This window comes from Prorops nasuta, unplaced genomic scaffold, assembly GCF_024137725.1.
Source record: "Prorops nasuta isolate Cenicafe-Biocafe unplaced genomic scaffold, Cenicafe_Pnas_1.2 PNAS00005, whole genome shotgun sequence".
Classification (NCBI taxonomy): Eukaryota; Metazoa; Arthropoda; class Insecta; order Hymenoptera; family Bethylidae; genus Prorops; species Prorops nasuta.
The window spans coordinates 2,669,259-2,691,658 of NW_027116802.1; the positions used below are offsets into that span (position 1 = coordinate 2,669,259).

Here is a 22,400-nt window from a genome sequence, read left to right on the forward strand (position 1 = left end):
TGCTTCAAACATGTAACTATTTATGTAGTAATCGCCTATATTCATACACCTATGCCCATGTTCCAATCTAAAAACAATAAAATCATACCTCAGTTAAATATACTGGGCATGTACGGAATTATGGAGAAAAACTATAGGAACGGTTTGTTAGGCGTCTGTAAATGTTTGTTATATCAATATAAACATTTGTTAGTTAATAATATAATATTAGAAAAAACTGAAATATAATCAAGTGTAAAACCAGCCGAATATAGTCACTGATTGTTTGAAAGCCTATAACCATTTTTTCAGCGCCGCGAGAAAGCCTTAATTTGATTGGTCAAAATGAAATATCACTGACTGTTAACCAATCACATTAGGCGAGTTCGGAAATTGGCTCTACTCACTTGGTCGAAGCTTTCCCTAAAATTCCCTATTAGCTCGGTCTAGCTGTGTTCGGACCAATTAGGACCAAGCGAATATAGGTGAGTGAGCTAGCCTCTTTCTTATCATACCCCTTCCAACAGCCTGTCCCCTTTACTGAATTTTGACAAAGTGGAATTTTGAAATACAAGAACAGGGACCATTTGAAATTTTGAATATTCATAACGTTTCTAATTTATTTATAAGTTAATCATATCCTATTAGGATTCTCTAAAGATTGGTAAAATATCAGTGGTATCAGTCAAGGAAATGGATTATAGCCTGCACATTTGCCCTGTTAGGCAATTTGAATTAGGATTCTTAGACACTTTATCCTCATCGGATGATGAAGTGTCTAAGAATCTTAATTCAAATTGCCTAACAGGGCAAATGTGCAGGCTATAATCCATTTCCTTGACTGATACCACTGATATTTTACCAATCTTTAGAGAATCCTAATAGGATATGATTAACTTATAAATAAATTAGAAACGTTATGAATATTCAAAATTTCAAATGGTCCCTGTTCTTGTATTTCAAAATCCCACTTTGTCAAAATTCAGTAAAGGGGACAGGCTGTTGGTAGGGGTATGATAAGAAAGAGGCTAGCTCACTCACCTATATTCGCTTGGTCCTAGTTGGTCCGAACACAGAATTGCTAGACCGAGCTAATAGGGAATTCTAGGGAAAGCTTCGACCAAGTGAGTAGAGCCAATTTTCGAACTCGCCTATATTGAGTAATTTTCACCGTGCTAAGATCGCATTTCTGGATTTATACGCACCTAATGCGCATGTGTGTGGAACGATTGGTAGTTAGGGTCACTGTTTGGATAAACGGGGTTCGCAGAAGTACAGTCAGTAACTTATGATTCCACCATTAATTAAGAACAGTATCGATAATAAAGCTTATATTTTAAGGCTGTGTTCGGAAATTCTTTATGCGGGTAAACCCGGGTACATACATTCGAGTAAGGTGGTGGGGGTCGGGTTTACTCTAGTGAGATTAGGTAAGAATAGTTTCCCGAGCTAGTCCCCGAAGTAGGGTAAAGAAATTAAGACATTTGGAGGCGAGCAAGAATTCATTTTTGTATCAGCATCACTAATATACACACGTGTATTATATTAGCAATACAAATGGACAACGTAAATTAAAACTGTATTTTAATTGATATGGAAAAAATACAAATTGCTTCTATTATTCATTATAAATATCATTTTAATTAAATAATTTTGGTGACTACGTTTAATACTTAAATTAAACGGAAAATAGTAATTTTACTATAGTAAAAAGTACTATAGTCAAATAACACGAAATATCATATGTCCCGCCGTTAGGAAAAGACCCTGTATATGTATATAATAAATATAATAAATAATAATTTAATAATGATAATAAAATTACTTCTTTACTTTGTTGAAAGGAATGCCATAAGGCATATATAGTCGAAAGGACAAATGAAACTATTAAAATATCATCCACTTTTAACACATCCATCAATTTTATAAATTCTTTAAGCCAATTAATTTAATTCTTAATCGCCTCCAAGGGTTTCCAACTGTCTCTGAAGTCTGAAGACTGAAATAGTCTGAGGGACTCTTTAATTTTCATATCCCCACCACCCAGTATTTACTATTCACCCGATTCACCCTGAAATTTCAAGGTAGAAAAATTTCACTTCAAGGTGTGACTCGAGAAAAATTTTCTGATTTTCGAACGACATTGCTAAAATCACTCCAGTGCAACCCGACAGCTTCCGAACGACTAAAGTTCATTGGGATCACTCTAGAGTGCACCCGAGTGGTGTTTCCGAACACAGCTTAAGAGACCTGTTACGAGGTGAGAAGGAATAAAAGTGGTCGTATTAATGTGTATAAATTCCCTATATTATAGAAAAGTAAAGAAAGGTATTATCAGCTTGTGTTACCACGTGAACATGTTAAAACTTTTTGCCTACTCCTTTAATATCATTCACGCAGTAAAAAGACAGTTACGTGCGCGAACTGAAACATTACAATATGTATATTTACTAAACTACTTATCATAGATATTATCGTATCTCTTGATAATAAATGATGTTTTCTATCAAAAACAATCTTAATAAAAATTAAGAAATTAATTTTAAACGGTTTTCTATCATTAATTTAATATTTTTAAAGAGTAGAGGGGCTTGAGGCGAGTTTGAAATAAGTTTCAGAAAAATGTGCATCATTTTAAATGTATTAATAAATTCTTAGTAATAGCTACTTTTTTTCTTAAAGCACAATTATTAGTTTATCCAATACATAAGCAAATCATTTAGAGTATTTACTAATTTTAGCAAAAAATATATTTTCTCAAAACTAGTCAAATGTTTCAATTGGCCCGACACTTGGAGCAAGTTATAACAGATAATCTGCAAGCATGACAAAGAAAACGACAATACATATAGATATCTTTTCTATCTTTCTTTTAATAATTGATGAAAAAAAGGTTCATATAATTATTATAAAATATTATTGAAAAAATGAAACGAAAATTAATCAATTGATCATAAAATTGATTGAACTACTATTAATATAGACAAATATAAATTTTGCTTCACCCACACACTCTTCATATGTCTACACTGAGAAAATTACTCATTGCACCCATTCTTTCTCATTAAATTTACTGTAAGCATCTCTGCAAACTAAGGCTGTCACAAGTTATCCCAGCTTACAATTTTGAACATTTTTGCTTATGCAGAAAAATATAATGCGATTAAATAAAAAATCAAAACAGCAATTTAAATCTTTAAACATAGCCAAAATAGGTGGATATTCATTTTTTATATTGGTATTAAATAATTTACTTTAAATATAAATATTTACGATATATACTTTTTTCCATTTAGTGGCTAAAACGAAACATTTGACTGTATTTCTTATTTTTCCTTTTCGATCAGGCATTCATTACGTTTATGTAATGGGACTCTTCATTTTAGGAATGTTTAGTGAAAACTTTGATCAAAAATTTCAAAAACCATTGCGCAATGAGCGTTTTACAACTTATCCCTATTACAACTAGCCCCTGGCTCTCCTACTTGACAATTTTATATGATTTAAAGACTTCTATAGTTACCATTATGGATAATCCAAAATTAATGTCCACAGTTCGTCTAAATGCCATGTTATATAAAAGAGGAAAAAGTAGGCGACTCGAGGGATACTTTAGGATTTTCTTCCACGCCTAGTTTTCAAGGATATTTCTTTTGATTTATTTAAACTAGATTTGGAGGGTGCCTCGGTCGAAATGAGAAAAGACTGTTTATAACAACCACCTTAATGTATCCTATATGAGCAGTATAGACGGCAAGTTTGTTACTGACCATATTTATGTCCACCCCGGCCCTCTCTAAAGGTTAAAGTCGAAAGTACTATACAATAGTTATTCAAAGATATCTGTATAATTAAATCAATAATATTCTAATTCTGAAGAAAATTATCATTGGTGTAATGGATGCCATTCTAATAGTGGAAGGAACACTTTCAAACCCAAAATGACTCATCATGCTACTGTCAAAAATTCCAAAATTGCATATATACATATATATATGAAAATTTCTTATAGTAAAATAAAATGAAAATTATCTGCTTAACTATTTTTACATTCCATTTTTACAATTAATTATAAAAATAGATACAGTTAAGCTTTTATATTATAAAATAATTTCAACCACATGTTAATAGCACAAATGATTAAAGAGAATGATATAATAAATATTTGCTATATAAAGACATAATTTTCGATATATTTCAAACTTTTTCTATACTAATCAATATTATCAACAGATATTTGCCGGAAGGATACTACTGTAAAAGAAATGAGAAAACGGGAGAAATTATGCAGAAAATTTTCTTCTCTCAAAAACTGTACCTATAAAAGTGTCATACAGGAATGATAAAATATTTTATCTCAACTTTATAAGTATGGATATTATAATGAGTTAATGTTATGAACGTTTCTCTTTATTTACGACTCGTGCACTAAAACTAAAAACCCAATACACCTTTACTAAAAAACTTGTGAGAATATTGAGCAACTAGAGCTCTCGGGCTTAAACGATTTCAAGTTTGAGCGTCATGTTGGTTTCTTAAAAAGATTGTATTTTCATTAAATTTACCTGCTGCGGCAACTTTGGTGTTGGAGTCCCGATACGTTCCATTGATAATGGCCAGCTCCATGAGTTGCCTCTTCTTCAGCTCATCCTCGCCATCAGCCTGCTAACAATCGATATCACCCCCCGTCAGAATCTACCACTAATTACAATAGCATTGCATCATCTTACATTTCGAATAATGCCTGAATAAAGGAAATATGAAAATTGTTATTTCTGCTAAAATTAATGATACGATAGTGAAGCTTTCAGAGAGACAAGGTTGTTTTCATGTAAACATTCCAATTTTTTGCTCTTATATCGAGTTTTGGCACTGTTGCATATACCTGTGCGAAGATTCCAGCAAAAATCTTAGAAGATCGTGATGGGAAAAGCAGACATGCATTGAATACTATTGCAAATCGGATGAATAATAAAATGAATATATACTTGTGCTACAGCAAATACTTTCCAGATGCACATAGTGAATGACAGCATGGTTCCGACCATTCACTAACTTATGGAATATAGAGAAATAGCAATAACTTAAATAAGCACAACGTAGAAACTACTAAACATTCTAATTGAATCTTGAAAATTAAATAATTTATTTATCGATAGTAAGAAATGAAAGCTGCAAATCCTCTATTTTAAAATTATAGGCTTCGTATCAATCGAAGGCACCAATTTCTTAATTTGGACCAATAGCACCTTTGAATTATTTGTCAATTCTAGGAAATACTCATGATTTAATAATATTTTTTCCTTTTGGAGGTCACTTTTGTATGCGACACCATGTGCCACATTTGATAGCAAAACCTTTCTTTCTTTGCTTGTTCTAATGTTTATTTTACAAAGAGACCATGCAAATATAATGGCGTTAAAGTGATTTATTTATCTCGAGAACCTGAAGATTCTGGCAATAAAATTCTTCCTATTGGACGTAATGTATCATAGTGCACTTCAGGAAACTACAAGTGTTCCAACGTGTAAGCAACACGTTAAAAAAAAATTTACACACACAAATAATAAAATAAAAATATATTATGCTTCGATTAATCTCTTGGATACATATATTTACTTGACAAAGCTCTTCCTTTGGCGAGATTTAATTTGCCGATGCAGAGAATAATATACGAAGGCAGTAAATTTTGTGTTAACTTAGGGTTCATTCCGAGTTACGCATAAGTGCGAATATAAAACGCTTCAATTCTATAATAAACGTATAGGCCAAGCAATAGAGCATTTTTAAATGAATTTTTGTTTCGTTTTCCTTTAATATCTTGAAAACGGTTCATGCAATGTTAACGACGTAAATGGACGAATTGTAGAGAATGGAAAGGCGAAGAGAATGAGCTTTGAAAATCTCCAATCGGATAATAAGGAGCCGAGAAAATTGGGGTACCTTTTTTGAAAAATCACAACTCTGCCATTTTTTGACATTAAGAGCTGAAACTTTGAGGGATGATAGACATTTACGTCTAGTTTATGTGTGCTAAATTTATACAATGACGGTTAATTAGTTTTTGTGTAATTTAGGCCTGCGAATTTTTAATGTGCTTTTTTGCGAAGGCTCTCCTATCGATTTGGATTATCCTATTTATATAGTAAAAAAGATTTGGAAATTGCAAGTTAAGCGCAACAAAATGTATATCTCGGTTTTGTGAAAATATTATGTTAAATAGGCGAGAATCATGTGCAAACGTTGTCGAAAATGGCCGAGTGCTCGGAAGCAGTCGATTGGTTGGGGAAGGGATATATATATAGTAATAGAAGCGCTAGGCGCGCGGAGTCACGATCTTCATATTTATGTATTTCATCAGCTATTCGAGCTAATTAAGGTCTGTTTTTTTTTCTGGGGTAATTTGATCTAAGGAATCGGATTCTGGACTCAGAGTGGGTCTATAACATTAATAATTAAGTTGTTAAGACATGGTTTTAAAAGAATGAAATATATATTCGCATTAAAAAGATTAAAAGCAGCCGTTGATTGGTTATCTTGGTTTCCCCTTCCTCTAAAATATTATTGGATGGATACAGCTGTACTGATCGACTAAAGAAAAAGGGACTAAGGCCTAACGATTGTTTGTCTACTTCTGAATTCTGACCTGCTCAGTTTCCTTTTGGAAGCCTTAGACGTTGCAAGTATTTTAGCTGAGCGTGCAATATTTCATTATTTTGAAGCGATATATATATATATATATATATATTTAAATTAAAAATGAATAATTTCTGAAGAAACGTTTGATCTCTGTCAGGATAAAATAATATACAATCAGTGCGATGGATTGTAATGAAGGGAGTAATATAGCAGAAACATCAACATTTTCTACTGTTCGGTAAATAGATTTTAAATTATTGTGATTTTAGTGGCAATATAAGTGATTTAAAGGCATAGTGATTTCAGTTAGTCGTTAATAAAAATTAATGTATGATAGCATTTGTTAGTCGAATTCATCATATTTCGCATACCGTTTGCCAACTGCGATAAGCGATCACTCCCATGTTTCATTCGCGCCAAATTAATTCAAGAAAATAACTTTAAATTAAGTCGCTATATCTTTCTAAGGATTACATACGCGTAGGTTTATTTGAATCTTGTGCACCGACAATGCTTTCTTTTAAAGGCACGATGAAAATGCACCGAGCGACGAGGATGAGATGGTGTGGGAGGATATTGGCGATATCTGTTTTCTATGTAATCAAACTGTGGAAGCCTCCGAGTCAAGAGTCGTTAAAGAACGTGGAATGCAGAATTTGATACAAGTTAGTATCAAGCGTAAAGATATGAAACATCATCAGCTACAGAAACTAAAAGAGGTGACTATACACAAGGCTTGCTAAGCTATATGTATGTAAGATAATGCAATATAAAGTTAGCACTTGAATCTTCGACGGAAGCAGCGGTATAAACAATCAAAAACGGCGGCAAGAGGGACGTGCGTTTGATTTTGCTACTCAGTATTTTTTATGTTCAAGTAATTTACATGGTTCAAAAGAAATATGCAGGAATATAATTAAGCAAAATACAATAAATAACATAATAGCGCAATTGCAATTTTTCCCGAAAACAGAAACTAACAAATTTATATCGTCACGTTTAATTGAATTAAAAAATAAGGATAACAATAATTATGTTGATCATAGCGTACGTTATCACGAAAGTTGCTCAAGTCGTTTTTACTTATATAGCCCGACGAACGTTAAGGGTAGACAGCTATTTCTGAGAGCATGACGTTATAATGTGTACTATCGTTTATTATAAATTTTATATTAGAGAACAGCAATGAGCGCCAATTTTCGCTGAAAGACATTGTAACACAGTACACAAATATACACGGTGAAACAGATTTTCCTAGACTAGATAGAATTGAACAGTCTTTAAAACAACACTTTCAAGATGAAATAGTTCATGTATTCCGCTACAAATGATCAATATATTTTTGTTTCGAGCACACATTAGGGAAGTGCTTAAAAGATACCTGGTACACAGATAGAGAAAATAATGAGGCGCGGAAGAAAGAAGAAGAATAGTTGAAATGGCCGCTCATATAATACTGCAAGACATTCGATCAATGCCCTTTGAAAATAACAATTATAACTCACCATCTGAGTTTTTAAATAATATAACCGATAATGTTCCAGAAACGCTACAGTTGTTCCTTGAGATATTGATTAAAACACATAAACATACTCCGAAGAATAAATGTTGGAAAAAATGTAACAATAAAATTTAAACTGCAGGTCATATATTAATATCCTCCGTAAGACCACGACAATTTTCATCTGCAATTATTTTAGGACTTTCATGCATTATGCATACTAAATGTGCTGCTCGAGGACTTATAGATTGTTTATATATAATATAGGTCTCTGTGCCTCATATTCGGAGACAATCCGGTTTGAAAGTTCTATCGTTAACGATCCACAAAATTTTGATATATTTTCTGATACGTATTTACAATTTGTATTTGACAACGCTGACCATAATACTGCAACAATAGATGGCGAAAATACATTTCATTATATGGGAGGTATAATGTGTATGACACCATCATCTTCTGAAACTTTTCATAGCGACGCTCCTCGCTTAAAGGGAGCATTACCGACCATAAGTAGCACCGAAATGTCTGGTTTTCTTCCACTAACTGAATTTAGAATCAACAAGCCTTTTAAATTAGATAATGTCATTGTACATGATTGGAAAAACATAGATCATACTGATTCATCGATTCGGATAGAATCGACAGATTTATTGTATTTTTACGGGGGAAGTCTTCCGCGCCAGAAGAAACCCTTAATTGGCATGGATTTATGAATCAAATTCATATAAATATAATGATTATTATTCTACTACGAGGGTCATCGCCTTGCCGTTTATAAAAGCACCGCCAAGTAATCATAAAACTATTCTAACTTCTTTAATTTATGATAGAGAAAAGGCAAATAAATATATAATCAAAAACATTGTTTCGTCACGTTCGATTTACCACTGTATATGAAGGCAAGCGAAATCATAGCTTCTATTGATTCAGATAATGATCCACACAATTTATCAACGGTTATTCCTCGATTAGGCGGTTTTCACCTAGCAAATGTCGTTTCTGGGTGCTACTGGCTATACATATAATGAGAGGCAGCGGTCTGAAAGAGGCATTTTCTACAATTTATGCAGATTTAGCAGCAGACAAAGCATTAACGGGTCATGCTTGTTCTGGATCTGTCAGAGGCCATCTTTTAATGCAAGCTGCCCTTGCAACCATAATTTTCAAGAAAACAAACCTCGAAGACAATGAAGAAACTTTTTTAAACGAAAGCCTTCAAAAAGTAGGAGGAGCAACAATGGAAAATTATATGTTGGATCCTATAATTACGAGATTTTAAACTTATCTCTTTCAAAGATACATTGATGCGAAAAGGACAGGGAATTTTGAATTACATGTACAAGCAGTTTGATTAATGCCACCATTTTTCTTCGCATCAGGCCATTATTTAAATGCTAAGCTTGCCTTTTATATATACAAAAAATGTCCAATTTAAAAGATATCATGGACATAGTCGAATATGATAAATTTTGGAAACAAGGTTTCCATACTATAAGGCCTTAAAATGGATTTTGGTGTGGTGTATGGTCCGATATATATGACTATTGAACAAGTTTTAATGCGGGCGATGAAATGTAGCGGGGATTTGACACATGGTCGGGGATTAACTAATGATGTAGTCGCAAAAAGGATTTTATCAAGATTAGCTAGATTAGATGTGGGTAACGCTATCGAACTTTTTTACAATACGAAGTTTTCTACGTCGGAACAACAAGTTGATAATTACGCATCAGGAATGCGAAGAGATGCAGATGATTTAGCGAAAATTCAGCATTTCTTTGATACATATGACCCATTTCCCGAAACGGATAAAATCATGGGTATTTTTTCTGGTATCGTTGGCGACTTAGCTTTTGTTAATTGCCACAGAGCGTACGAAGTAGGAAACAGTTTGATGAATGAAACATCGAATAAAAAGTTCACTGATGTTAAATTTAAGAGAAATAGTAAAATTGTGCACTTAGAGGCTTCAAATTCATTAGTAAGAATCGCAGCAAATGAAAATGTATACATGTCGCCTTTACTTTTATTTAAAAAAATTTCATCACACATAGAAAATCAGGACAATCTTGGAGAATATTGTAGTTCTTATGAGCTGTCACCGATGCCATTATCATTGTTTGTTGAAAATGGTATGTGGAAAACAGTAATATTAGATTTTTATTCGAATTTTACTTGTTTATATGAGATTAAAGCTTCACCAATCATTAAGCATTTTGTGGATGGAGAATTCTTTTTGCATAAAATTGTATGGCAAAGCAACATAAAAATAGACGAGAACATTGTAAATATTTATATTTCGTATGCGGTCCCGAGTCGAAAAATAAGCTCCATTTTAAACCTTTAGAACCTCTATTTCTTTGATATTTCAATTTACCGACAAAATTGAACACTTATTTAGACCTACAAGATTCTCGAGTAGTCCTAGGAGGAAAAAAATAATATTTAAATGAAACTTTTAACCCTAAATAAGATCTTCAAATCCTCCCTATGAACTCTTTTGAACCTCTGAGTACTCCTAGTCTTTGATTTAGTCCTGTAAAACCTAAAAGTAGTAGCAAGAGGTTTAATTTAGTGTAGAAAATTCGTCAGCACTTGTTAGAATCTCAAAGTTCTACCAATACTCTTTTTACGGATTTGTTGCGATATGATTTAGATACAAGACATATTAAAATTATTTCTTGATCTAATAAATTACAGTGTAACGAAATTAATAGAAAACAAATTTTTAACGGTTAACTCTGTTTTATGCCCGTTTATGTTTTTATATATATTAGAAGAAAAATAATAAATAAACAATTGTAATTATTATTCTGACTCATTTTTATTAATTGGCGAAGCTATATTATCAATTTTCATTGCTACGCAAACAGTAAGAATTTGTATTATTGGAATCGCTTCATAGTCTTTGGATCTCTTGAAACGAAATATAACATATTCTGTAAAATTTTATATTACTTAATATTTTCCATTTATGATAAATGGATGTTAGGTATTCCGTATTATGATTAGCCTGATCAGTTCCAGATGATAATACGGCATGTTGTTATAAATTTCTTCGAGAAAGCTTGACTATAAATTAAAACTAATCTCAATTAATTTTAATTTGTAACATAATAATTCTTAAGGAAAAATAATTGAGGGAAATAATATTAATGTTAAATACAAGATCAAAAGATGACTCTTGCATATTCTAGAATAGCTGAATGTGGACTAGGTCGCAGGCTGCAGATGTGCATGAGGTTCAACAATCCAGGTTCGAGTCCCGGTCGGGAGAAAATTTTTCTAAAAATATTATTTGTGATTATTAATTAATGAACAGGTAGAAACTAATTAGAACAAGAAATAAATAAGTATAAATTGATATGTAATAGTGGTAATTTGAGAAAAGTATTTTTTGTTTAATTTTCTAATCCGTTTTGCCGGATCCGGTCGGATATCATCCCTGATCAGGCCCAAATTTGTTTGCCTGATCAGTCTATCATCAGCATAAGCATTACATTTTTCTTCCGTGTTGGATGGGGCTTCCTTATACGGGCCGTATCAGAGTTACGGCATGCCGGACGCGGACCTTATCCGAAACGCAATGAAATTTCTGATCGTGAGTGCTTATAAACTCCGTTTTAAGCCTACACCTTTCTTTTTTGGACATAAGTAACAAGTTGAGGACCAAAACGGAGTTAAAATTTTATATAGGAATTAACGATAATTTATACCCAATTTAAACCTTCGTATCCTACATTGCTAGAACTAAAAGGTTAAAACTGGAGCTTATTTTTTGACTCGGGACGTCAATAAGAGTCCAGGCAGATACAACCGCGCGCGCGGACCCACACCCCCACCTCGGCTCTCAAAGAGAATCAAAGTGAGATTTCATAACATTCGACTGCCGCATTTCTCTGCTCTCGAGCAAAGCATGGAAAGGAAAGAAGAAGAAAAAAACGGGGAGATTTGTGTGTGTGTGCTGTGTCGGGATGGAGGAGAAAAAATTTGAAAGCCATGTGTAAACAAAGTTTAGCGAACACGCGAGAGAGACGGGCCGTGCGGGCGCTTGTGATTTTCTCAAGTATAACCGCACGGTGTATCTGTAATTGAGTGTGCGCGAGACGCTTAATAACGGCGGGGAGAGCCATATCTTATTTAGGAGCTGTGCTGCGCGAGATAAAAATTTATATAACGCTCGGTGGGCTCCACTGCAGGCCATTTCGTAACGATGAGAAACGTCGAGTTTGCTGATTAAACGATCGTAAAACGATCATTGCGCTTCCGTAAAATACTTTCCAACTCAAGCGTCGACTTTCTCGTTCTGTTTTCCTCCACGAGCTGCCTGTTTGTCTCCCTCCCGAGGAATCTCTCCGTGTGTTTCGTGTATTTGACCTTTGCTTTTCAGCTGCGGTCAGCAGTTGGTGTATATATACTGTACACGGTGGTTGCTTTATCATTCACTGCGAGCGCTCGGTTACGTTTTAAGGCCAATTCTTCTCGCCTGCACTTTTTCCCATGCAGCATTCTTTAATATTATTATATACATGTATAGCGACTTACCAAGATACCGTCCCCAGTATTTAAGATTTATTCTTTAGTCAAGAATACATACACTGGTACTGCATAGGTATCCTTGAGTTTCAGCTTTATAGGTATTTTAGTGTCTATTTTTCAATGTACATGCATATTAGAGTATTAATGTTTATATCCTTTTAAGTAGAACTGACTCAGCTTCTTTCACAGTTCCGATCACTGTATTCATGATAAATGTTTATTTTTAGTGCGTGTGTACAGAGAAACGTACATATCTACGTATACAGGTTGTTGCATTGTTGCCAGTTGAAATCCTTAAATATCGGTTGTACGTATATGTATGTATACATGTGTGTATATAATGATGTATATATATATATATAGAGAGAGAGAGAGAGAGAGAGAGAGCAAAGTTAAGGGATTGATCGAATCGACGTAGATGGAACGTTGCTAGTCGATTTGAGGGCATGAATGAAATGCAAATACGTCACGTGCTTCCGCAAAGCATCGAACGCTGTCGTCGCTCGCTGTCCTGCACGAGTGACATCACGCTCTGACATCATCGTGCGTACGCGCCAATCGCCCCAAACATCGGACGCGACACTCTCTTATCGGTCCAACGAAAATTTTTCACAAATCCTACTCGTGCATTTTTCTTTACAAATTTTTTCCTGCCAGACAAGGGATTAAATCAATCTTTCAGCGAGAATGATTAACCTGGTTTTAAAAAATATCTAAATAAATTATTATTTCTTGAAAGAAACCTTTGCAAGAATACTTGCATAAATGCAAATCACTATGAATAATACAAATTTCGGCTTGAAATTAAATCTTGTGGAATTAAAGAAAAAACTGCCCTAATTTGTATAATGGGATGTCTACAATATTTTGCAACGGAACAGCTGTTGCAACAATACTTGTGTCAGCGTAATGACTGAGAATAATGAAATTTTGTTTGAAATCAAATTTTGTAAAATCCAACAGTATAACCTACTCACAGGCACTGTATAGAGTGCTTTCCAATTAGCCTAAAAATCGACAGAATTGGACAAAAAACGTACAGTTTGCGTGACATGCAATGTACCATTTTTGTTCGATTGTGTCCATTTTTAGGCTCTCTAATTGGAAAGCTCCAATTAATATATATGTGCAGCGCATATCTTTTGTTACGAGTCTTTACAAGAATACTTACACGAGCGCAAATGGCTAAAAATAATACAAATTCAATTTGAAATTGAGTTTTGTAAAATGGAGCAAAAAATTTCCCCAATGTCTTTATATTACAAACGTGATTAAACATGACAATGAGCAATGTTTAATCATAATCTATTTAAAAACCGCGCACAACGTTAAATATAAAATTTGTAATAAGTTGAGTTTTTATGGGTGGGTGCTAAGCTCGTGATCTTATTTATTATTCATCTTATTGACTTTTATCATATGCCTTAAGGAGCAAGGGAGATAAGAGAAATGACGCCGCGCGATCAGAAAAATAATAATGTGCTCGACGAGCAGTGGAACACAGCTACGGTTTTCACACAGCCGATTGATAATTATTTTAGTCTGACCTCTGGATAACTTATCCACGTGCAATAGCTGCTTGTATATATATATATATATATATATACACACACACACATAGGTGTGTATCTCTCTCTCTCTCTATATATATATATATATATAAGATCTCACTGAAACTATCACTTGTTACCGCTCTGTCAGAGCATTTTTCGTATTCTGTATGTATATATATATATATATATATATATATATATATTTATCATTTATTTTTCAGACTTACTGTTTTAATAATAACAAAATATCGATCTGTGAGATCAGCGAGTAACGTATATAATAACACGTTTGAACATCCGCTGGAGCAATCATCCATTTTTACCGTGACTTTTGTACCATCGTGTCACTGAGAGGCAGAAAGAGCATTTGTTATTATAATTGTTCTGCGCCACACATGTATTCCTTTAAGTTGGAGTGTCAATTGTAGAAAAAACTATATTATATATGTGCATGTGTATAAAAAGTGTGAACTGTAGTTGTTAAATTTTTAAATGAATATAAGAAGATTGCGGCCAAATGGCACGGAGCAACTAAACTTACCAGTGGTAGGTTAGTGCCACTGGAGGAGTTAGTGTATATATACTGTATTGAATGAAGTATATAGCGAGCGACAGGGCGTTTTTTCAAATGGAATAAGAGTTTAAAAAATGGTGGTTTCTCCTTGGTCGAGGTAGCAGCGAGGCAGTGCTCGGTACCGATGAGAGACACTGCTGGCGAGGCGCAACGACGACTCTGGAATTGACATTCGAACGCTGGCGAATCGAAAGAGAGCAGTCTGGGGCTTCTAACGTGATTACGAGCGTCCTAAGAGAGTAAGAAAAGTAGGAGCTGAACGCGCGATTGGAGAGAGAGAGAGAGAGACAGTCGCGATCGCGACGAAAATATTTGTCTCGCGTAGCGAATTCCTTCGATTCAGCGAATTACTTCCAATGCCAGCCACACACGAATCTTCTTTTCGTGACTCAGTGTCCAAACACACGCGAGCTTTTCAAACAAACCTTCGTTCTTTCTGCATTTTTTTCTTTTTCCCGCTCTCTTCCTACTCGCGATAAGGCGAAACTTGGCTCGCGCGCTGCGCAATTCCCCGAAGCTCGCGGCAGGAACGACGAGCGTTCGCTTGAAAAAAAAAAAATTCGATTCTCGCGTTGGTACGTCGAGAAGAAAATTTCCACGAGTATATCGATTCGCGCAATCCGCCTTGTCGACGAACGGGACGAGCTTGCAAAATTCGAGAGACTATATCTATATATTTATTATGTAACGCGTTGCGTGCTCTGTACCCATGCACCGTCTCTCTCCGCGATATACTACTTGGCAGAGAGGCTTTACCAAAAACAGGGACTGCGGCGGGGGGAGCGGTTTGGAGGCCCGCTCGCGCGCGCGAAAGCATTATATCCCATGCAGTTATCGATATCGTGACGTAAGAAATATCACCCGTGTCTCTTATTTGCCATAAAGATCCGTTCCGGTAGAGCAGCGCGTTTCCATGGACCGCCATGTGTACTCGAGCGAAACTATAGCGATAACACGCTTTATTAATAATAAGTGTCAACGCGACATTCTTATATATGTATAGCACCAATGGTGGAGGAGCGATTATTCTGCAGCGCGAATCGCATGCTGCGGAGATAGAGCCGAATGAGAAAAGGTGAGAAGAATTTCGAAAATTTTTTTTTTAGCGCGGAGAGAAATTGTGGGTTTTGGAATATCTTTCGATCGAAGCATCGCGCGAATATTTCAATGAGTGCAGGAGAGCGATAGTCGAATGAAGGAGTTTTTTCCCTGCGTGAAACTGACTCTGCTGGCAAGCCTCTACGTGCTCGTCGGTCGGGGAGTCGTGTGTCTCGTGACGTCATCGGTGGATGTGGCAACGGCGCGCGGGTTAGCAGGCGGCGTTGCCGTTGGCGCACACACAGCGCGCGAGGCGGCGGGCTGCATGCGCCGCACCGCGGCCGGAAGCAGCGCGCGCCAGTTTCTCTCTCTCTCTCTCTTACGAGCTCGCGTGATTCTCCATGTAACCGATTACGCGGCATTTTCAGTGAAATTTCGCATTCCCATCTTACACTCTCGTTCCAACTGGCCAAGTAGGATGGATCCCAGCTCAAGTTTGAGGCATCTTTGCACGTATTCCGTATATAAGAGTGGAAGGGATGGGGGGAAAGCCAATGATTTTTTTTGGCTTGGAGAAAATAGTATACCGGGGCGCCCGCTGCAGGGCAGCAGCAGCAGAAAATCCGCGAGCATGCTCGCTGGGGGCAAACAATAATACCATTCTATCACGTCACAGTGTGTTGGCTAGCTGTAGAAAATCAATCCGCTCCGCCCGACTATACTACTAACCTTCTGGTAGAAACGCGACGCTGCGCGGGCCGGGTACTATCGGCACCAAAAACGTAGCGCGCTTCAAGGGTCCATTGCGATATTGACCCGAGGTTGCGTTAGGTTATTTCTGTCCGAGTTCATGTACCCTTTCAGGTATACGAGCCCAAGCGTCCGCTCTGCATTTCCGCGAGTAGCATATCCTCCGTGGCGAGTTTTACGCGAACGCACGCGTCACAGATGTCTGGCATGAATAAGCAATATGATTTGAAAAGTTGGCCTTCGACCGTGTCCTTGGCCCCGTATCGGCACGGTTATTCGTACGATTAACCGGCCACGCTTCGAAGGATGTCGCGCATATGCCGTATGCCCCGGCGCGCGCGCGCGCGCGCTTTAATTTAACATTTCACCGACCTTACGCGAGTGTCGAGTTATCGGCTATTTTCGCGAGAGCATCGCCTATCGTAATCCTATGCGTATTTGGGCTATCGAATTGTCTCACGTAGCCATTGGACGCTGCCTCGTAGTAGCAGCGCGTCGTTTAATCGAATTCGCCCGCGGCTCTGCTCGCTTTACCAAACACAACTCTTGACCGAAAATAATACTGGCCGAGTCTACCCTATCCGGGCTCAGCCTATCTAGGCTTCGCTTTATGCAGTCATGCACACATGCGTTTACCACCGAAATAACTTCTCTTCTGTGCGATACTTACCCTCTCTCTCTCTCTCTCTCTCTCTCGAAGCCAGTCGATTCAATTTTACGAGATACTGCGAACGATATGGCCGCTAGTACCCCGTTACGCATTCGACTCGCATTCTACCATTTAAGAGTCATTCAGGGCCATCGGCATGTGCGTCGTTTAAGAATAGGCGACGATACAATTTAAATTTTAGATTAGTTCTATATATATATATATATACCTGCATGTGTATAGCAGGGATGCAACGAGGGAGTAAGAGAGAAAGAAAGCGCAACGTTTACGGTTGACCCGACAAAAAGGGCGTACACGCACAATGGAAGTATGTTACAGTAGCCTACTGATAACAATGACGTCATGGTAGCTCGTCTACTCGTTACCAGTCACGGACGCTACGTGACACGGTAGCGAGTCGCGGAGATGAGCACCGCACGATAATACCATAGCTGTATATCTGCTAGTGTAGTATCCATGTTGTGCATGCGCCTTTACGCACACTCTTAATTCTCTCCTCGCTTTGTGCATTCATGTTACAGCCACTGGATCCGTTCGTAGAACACGTGACGGTGTTCAAGCGGAGCCTCTTGATCCGACAGAAGACGCGGATTGGCGCTTCGTTATAGATCGAAGCTCCAGACCAGAATTCGCCCGGGGTCGTCGAGGGCTGGTCGGGAAGAGCTGCTCTTGCGGGGGAGGGATGTAAAAATAAAAGCGCGTCCGTCCGGTCGCTTAACGGAGTCAGATCGATACTCGCCGGGAGAAAAGGCCGGCTGGTTGGCTCTGCTACGCGCGATACCTCTCTCTCTCTCTCTCTCTTCTCGTCGCTCTTTGGTAGCCTCGTCAGTCTGCACGATGATGTCACACATTCGTTGGAGCTTACGCGTGTTTGTAAACAGCCGCGCTGACTCCGCGAGACAAGGAACGAGCGGGCGGGTAGTGGCGGGGGGGGGGGGGGGGGGGGGGGGGGAGAGAGAGAGAGAGAGAGAGAGAGAGAGAGAGAGAGAGAGAATTTTACGAAAGAAACGATAGGACTATACGAGTTTCGAGCAACTAGCCCGACATCTCAGCACCGTTTCTCGATTAAACTCGTCGAGCCTTGGCATCTTCGTGTTTCCCCCTGTACGCCGCCAGCGTGACGTCACGTCATTACAACGAGCAAACGAGAGAGCGAGAGAACGAGTGTGGTTAGGGAGGTCGCTCGGGTACGGTTAGGTCTCCGGAGCTGATGTAGGTAGGTGGGGTGGGGTGCAGGACGGGCAGAATGGGAGAAACGGCGGCTGCAGCCTGCGCAGCGTCATCAGCAGCAGCGCCAAGAGCGGAGCGTGCGCGCGGCGCAGGCGCGGCGGCCTACATGCGAAATGCAGAATGCAAGCCAAGTGACATCGCTCGACGCTTGCCCGTGTGTGCCGTGGCTTCTTTCGGTTGGCAAACTTCTTCCTCTCCCTCGTCTCAACCCGCATATCTTCTTTATCCTCAGTCTTCCCGTAACCGGTTCGGAGCCTCCTGTACAAACTCCTTCCCACTCACAGGGGCCTTCGCACTCTTTTTCTTCTCACCGCTGCTGGACGCCAACTTCCATTTATTAGTCGTTCTACGCTCACGCTCTACGGCCGGCCATCTTGCAACGCCATCTTGCGCGCCCTATCTTGCAACTCCCGCTCGCTCTCTCTCTCTCCCTCTCGCGTTTATCGCTTTTCTTCTCCTTCTTCTTTCTCTCTGTATTCCTAACACGTAAGCTATCACTGATTTTCTCTCATCTGCTCAATTATAACGATTCTGACATGGGTGAGGTTATCGGCTTTCTACTTGGTTTGGGTTAGACCAGTCCCTTTCACCTTAACCCCTTTTTCAGACTCCAACTTGCGTGTACAGGTATTTCTGGTTTCTCGTAGCGATTTATGGTCTTACCACGTGCTTGCTTTAAAAAATCTTTCAACTTGAAGAGGTAACTGGATTACGAGTATCAAATCAGGTAGTTTTTGTGATTTACCGAATTTTTCGACAGTGCTTCGGTATTCGCGCCCATTGCTCGATTCTCTCTCCCCCCCCCCCCTCATTTCGGTCAGCGATCTTGCATACGAGCTCTCTTTTCCCCCAATCCATCCTTCCTTCGCGCATTCAGCCTTATCCCACGTACCCCGCCATGCTACAGTTATCACCTCGGTCAATATCACGCCGGGTCCTAGATATGCGCACTGCGCGTTACTATACGCACGCACGTACACAAGCGCGTATATAACCGCAACAATTATTCCCCTAATTTACAATGGCCGATGAGTCATTTGCTCGCAAGTGCCAGGGTTGTCTAATTGAACATAAAAACAATCGGCTCTCTGTCCTTTACTAACTGAAAATCATTTGAAGAAAAATGTTTAAGCATGATTATATTATACATTTTTTCTCGTAAAACTCTTGGTGCAAATTCAATTATAGTATGTTATTTCTGACAGACACCGTTTACCTCCACTTTCTTTTGTGGTTAGCAAGAATCTGCCGTATTTCCATCAAGTTTTGTTTAGAAGCCATTTGAACTACCACATGGCAATTGGCCAAACCGCGAGGCACAATGTACGCGGCAATATTACGACAGGTGGAGCTAATGTTTGCCACACATGCTTCCCCCCCACCCACTCCTCCCGAGCGAATACATTGAACCATTCAGCACTTGGAAACACATATATACATTGATAGTTGAAATAACACTCTATCTATTAACACGTACGCGTAAATAGGCGCATCTATCGTTGTACCTGATGCCCGTGTTTATCAAGGAATTCGAGGAAATAGGTTACCGAGAGCAGGTGGACCCTCGACTGAACGGCTTTTCCGCTAGTTGATATATAGGATTGGTCAAGCAACTCGTGCTGCTTTTCTCGTATAGAAAAATGTTTCGAATCTTCGAACGGGAGAATGTGCGAAGAGTGGATAAGAATGTATAATTGATTCACGGTATACACATATTTTTTTACGTATATTGTACTATGAAATTAGATGATCCATTATCGGAGGAGTAGCAGCAGGCAGGCATATTTCAAGGCGTTGTCTGAGAAACGGTATCTGGCATCCGTAAGAGGATCCTAAGGAAGGAATCTCAATCGGCTTTCTCATGTCCGCGGTGTTGGCAAGACGGGGACTGCTGGGAAACGCAATTTTAGAGGGTTTTCACGATGGCGCGCACGGCCAATGGCTCGAGACACGTAGTAGCGTGCGTTAATATTGTACCGGGTTCGCATTAATGTCACAATGGCGTGACAGCGGCGTGCGCATTGAGGTGGGGCAGGCAGGCAGGCAGCAGGCCCAAGTCCGGACGAAACGAAAGAAAACAAGAAAACGCCAGGGAACGCAATGTCGCGTGTCTCGCGCGTTCACTGTCGCGTGCTCAAGCAGCGTAACACGCGATTTCGAGCCCTCGGCTAAATACTCAACCGCCAGGCAGGATACCTTCCACATGCCCATCTCTTTTTCCTCCCCCTCTTCTCCCTTTTCTCCCTATCCTCCCACTACGTATTAGCTCGATACCACAAGCTTCTCTCCTTGACTCTCGTACAACTCGTAGCCGACTGGCGTGTCGAACGAACACATCTCCCCCACTCTCCTTCTCTCCATCTCCCTCTCGCGGAGCGATCGAAGCGCTGCCTGCATTGTGGTCGTTCCCCGAGCTTCTCTCCTTCTCCCTCCCGCGCGTATGCTAAACACACGAACTCGCGCTAAACGGAATGCTCCGCGAGTAGAGGCTTCCAACGGTTTTACGATACCCCAGCGTCGTCGCGTTCTCCGGACACAAACCAGTTTCTAATCGAGTCACGATATCGCTCGAGAAAATTTTCTAATGCGCTCGTGAACAAACTTGTATCACTTGGCGCGATAGTTTTTCTGGAATTTTTTGTCCCTCGTGAAACCGCTACTTCGCCATAGAAGTATGTCTGTGCGTTGCATGTACGTATGTGTACATACATACGTACGTGGGTTATTATCGTGAAAAGTATCCGAAGGAGCTAAACGAGAGTTCGCACGTAACGACGAGTTAAAAAAACGGGACACGAGTTTACGATAGGTTCTCGCTTGAGTTACGCGTAACGCTTGGCGTGGCATAAAGACTGAAAGTTATGTGTCACATTGCGTTCATTCTCTCCTAAGAAGTGCATGGCCCCCACAGTCTCCTTTACAATTATAAGATTTTTCCTGAACGCACAAAGCACGTGGTTCAACTCTTTCTTCCGCTCTTACTTAGGAGTCAAGCTCCCTCTCGTGGAAATTCAGCGTACCTTTGACTTTTACGAAAGCCCACCCCGTTTACTTTCGCAGGCCAGAGAGAACAGCTCGCATAATTCACACTCTGTGCGGTCTCCCGTATCTCCTCGCAGAGAAGGGGCTTCGCGTTGGGGCTAAAAGACTGGAAAGATGGCGAATGCACGTTAGTACACGCAAAGTGTTCTCCCGCTGCGTGGGAAAGTGCCGCACAATGACACGCTCATTCTTTACGGAGAGAGAAAGAATTTAACCGTCTACAGAGAGGCTAAGACCACCAGCCGCAATGTCAGGGAAGCCATGTTTCGTACCAATAATCGTCACCCATCTCGCAGGAAATTAAATTTTATTATGACCAATCGGATTGGACGACCTTAATCCTGGTACGATACCATTGGCGTACAATCGCGGTTGCGTTCTATTTTCAGAGGCTCCTCTCAATGTCACGGACACACACGTAACACACAAATGTGTCCGGTTCTACGAATAGAATCAAAACAACGACACTTAACCACGAAGACCTTAGTAAACAAGTATACAAGGCTCATCTGGGACAGTCCCTTTGTAAGAATTGGATCATTCGAAGAAAAAACAACGTGCAAACTATCGTTATTAGTTATTAAGACTGTCAATAACGATCAGTCGATGAACACGATGCCTGCTTACCGATGGGCACGTGCGTTTCTCGCCGCATAAACGTGTGTAACGCACGTGATACGAAACCGTTAATGCACACATCGCGCGAATTCAAAGATAAATAAATACGCATAATGGAGTTAACATTCCATCAAAGACGATTTTTTAAACGTTTCCATGTGTTGGTCGTTGCGCGAGTATCAAAACTTTGTTTGTTTTTTTTTTCCTTTTTTTTCTTCACTCCAAGCACATACGGCGAAGGATAACGAACGCGCAGCTGGAGAC

General features: G+C 39.0%; 1 protein-coding gene across 2 annotated transcripts in view; it reads right to left on the reverse strand.

Moving 5' to 3' along the window:
• LOC136773844 (protein held out wings-like) overlaps positions 1-4,742 on the reverse strand; it is a 39,602-nt gene extending 34,860 nt beyond the window's left edge. For both annotated transcript variants that reach the window (XM_066727757.1, XM_066727756.1), the window contains exon 1: positions 4,545-4,742. In XM_066727757.1, the coding sequence (XP_066583854.1) occupies positions 4,545-4,605 (61 nt within the window). In that variant the 5' untranslated portion in view covers positions 4,606-4,742. The remainder of the gene's footprint in view (positions 1-4,544) is intronic.
• Positions 4,743-22,400: the final 17,658 nt, after the last annotated feature.